General features: G+C 48.6%; 1 protein-coding gene across 1 annotated transcript; it reads right to left on the bottom strand.

The window, feature by feature from the left end:
• Positions 1 to 519: 519 nt before the first annotated feature.
• On the bottom strand, positions 520 to 1,436 carry LOC109206910. Its single transcript, XM_019369780.1, has 3 exons — positions 1,380 to 1,436; positions 791 to 1,303; positions 520 to 654 (listed from the first exon to the last, which is right to left on the bottom strand). Exons 1-3 carry the CDS (start codon positions 1,434 to 1,436, stop codon positions 520 to 522), a joined length of 705 nt encoding a protein of 234 aa, XP_019225325.1.
• Between the last annotated feature and the right edge of the window lie 1,078 nt (positions 1,437 to 2,514).

Below are 2,514 nucleotides of genomic sequence, written 5' to 3' on the forward strand. Positions count from 1 at the left end.
CCGAATATTAAAGGCCACGGCCATACCCGCTCAGGAACTATTATCTTAGGCAAGCCTGGATAACTCGGGGAATCATGCTCACTGGGCTACTACCGAATTAAAAGGCTACGGCCGCATTAACACGGCTTAGAGACGTCCGAGAACCGTAACGAAAAATAGGCCTTCGAAATTTTCATAAAAGGTTTTAAAGGCTACCCTCGGCAAACTATGGTCTGAGTTACTTAATTTGGAGAAGGTTCCCGGTAACCCCGAACCTCCAAGATGACTCAAAAATAAAAATAATGTAAAGGCAAGGTTGTTCGAACTTATACAACCCAAGCTATTTTATGCTAAGGCATCCCGACCTTTGTGAATTCAAGTAATAAAGCAAAGGAAAAATTCAAAATCCAAAAAGGAAAAAAGCCTTGTATATATTTACACAATAGTCTTTACAAAGGCCAAAATAACTTAATTCGGAAAAATTACAATGGCCGAAATGGCCTCAAAAATATGCATAGGGAAAGCAAAAAATACAAAAGACTAAGTGGCCTGGTCTTCATCGGAGGCAACATCTCCACCCTCAGGATCTTCCCCGCCTTCAGACTCACTTAAACTATCTGAGTCTTCCTCGGGAAAGGCCAGCTTTTGAGCCCTGGCTTCCTCTACTTTGGCGTTCTCGAGTTCAACCAGTAATCAAAGCCCTGAGCATGGAGTCCCTCAAGGGATTCCTTTCGAGCTTCCACTTTGCATGATCCACCATGCTTTTATCCTGCGCCTGGATGGCCTCGAAGTCAACCTAGTATTGGGTCACATTAGCATGGGCCTTGGTGTTGGCCACGGCCACCTCAGATTTGGCCGCCTCGAGCTCATTGGCCAAGTTTGCTAATTGGGACTGAAGCTCGTCGATTTTCTTGACCTGCACCGAGGCCTTCTCTCTTGCAGCTCGGAGTTGGATCTCGGTCGACTCCAGTTGTGTTTGCGCAGCTTCCTTTTTTGAGGCTAAGATGTCCATATTTTTCTTGAACTCCTCAGCCTCAGCTCGAATTGTATCTACTTGTTTCTGAAGCTCCCCGATTTGTTCAAGCCTCTGCTGAACCTGCAGAATCGGATCGTTAGTCATTATCTCCAGTTCGTCCTCACTACCGTGAAGCATTCGGTATACCTGCTCGGCATGTTCGTCCCGAGCCGTTACTAAATCGTCCTGAAGCTTCTCACTAAGAAGCTTGTAGGTGTCACTTTTCTCAGTGAGGTCCCAGACCTCGGCCTCGTGACCAGTTAATTCCTCCCGATATCGGAGGAAAGCCTCGTTGTGCAGCACCGAAGCCTGCAAGCATAAGGGAAGATGTTACTTACAACTTTAATAGTTAGAATATATGAAAAGAAAAAACACGCAAACTTACCCGGTTTAATGCTTGTTGAGCTTCATTGAAAAGCCAGGGGGCTTCCACCTCGTCCATCACTGCCTGATCTTCTTCGGTCACCAAGCACTGAAGGTAAGTAGCGACCCTTACGGGGGCAGAGAAAACTCGGGCGTCCTCCAGGATAGAAAAAGTTATTACTGTCTTTGTTCAGGGTTAACACTTGGGGCCGGGAATTGACCCGCCAGTTTTGGGCTCGATGAAGACCCGGTAGCACCCGGCGACGGCTCTTTACTTGTCACCGAGCCCGGTGACATCTTCCAAAGCAGTGGCTTCGACACCATCCAAGAAGCCATGGATATCAGTCACCCCCTGTGGACTCAACATACTGGCCTCGCGAAGCATGGTGTCCGAAATCTGAGGAGACCCGCTGATGTCGATCGCCCCAAGTTCGTCTATCGGGGCACTTACCGCAGCTCGGGAACCATTGCCCCCGGTCTCTTTCTCAAGCCCCCCTAACTTGGGACAGGATGGGCTCGACCCTTTCTGGCTCGAAAGCTTCAGCCAGAACTCTCTCACTGACCTCCTCATGTCAGGATGTTTTAGCTTCAGCGCCCGCCGGTTCGAGAACCTTTTGTACAGTGACACCAGCCCGCACACAGGCCAACAGTTTGGATTTATCTTCTTCTTCTTCTTCTTCTTCTTCTTCGCATTCATCCCTTAATCGACGGATTGAGTTCGAGGACATAGCTCTGGTGTCTCCCCTGGGCTTGTGCGACCTCTTCGTCGATTTCTTATTCTCCGAGCCCGGGGAACTTGGAGCCCCTTTCCTTTTCTTCTCTTTGGCCAGCTTTGGAGCAGGTAGTCGGGGAAGGACTTCTTCACCACCAGATGAGGGCCTCATTGCAACATCCTTCCCGGGGCCTACAAAGGAAAAAAGATGAGTAAGCTCCAGAAGAAGCCCGGACGATAACCGTTCTAAGGAAGAAAATTACCATGATTGCGGGCCTCCCATCGACCTTTCAATAACTCCATCCAAGCACGCTCGGAGTATGGTCTATGAGACACCAGGCCCTTGACCCATTGCTTGAGATCGTGGATTACTTTCGGCACATGGGCCACAGTTGCAACACCAAAAACATAGATGAGGGAATAAGATAAGAAGTAAAACGGAGAA

Source organism: Nicotiana attenuata, unplaced genomic scaffold (assembly GCF_001879085.1).
Source record: "Nicotiana attenuata strain UT unplaced genomic scaffold, NIATTr2, whole genome shotgun sequence".
NCBI lineage: Eukaryota > Viridiplantae > Streptophyta > Magnoliopsida > Solanales > Solanaceae > Nicotiana > Nicotiana attenuata.

What these genes read in the sequence shown, in the direction of transcription:
- LOC109206910 (XM_019369780.1), bottom strand. Translation starts at nt 1,436, where the DNA reads ATGGACGAGGTGGAAGCCCCCTGGCTTTTCAATGAAGCTCAACAAGCA. An exon ending in CTCAACAAGCATTAAACCGG is followed by an intron (nt 1,304 to 1,379) that starts GTAAGTTTGCGT and finishes TTATGCTTGCAG; the next exon opens with GCTTCGGTGCTGCACAACGA. An exon ending in ACACCAAGGCCCATGCTAAT is followed by an intron (nt 655 to 790) that starts GTGACCCAATAC and finishes GTTGAACTCGAG; the next exon opens with AACGCCAAAGTAGAGGAAGC.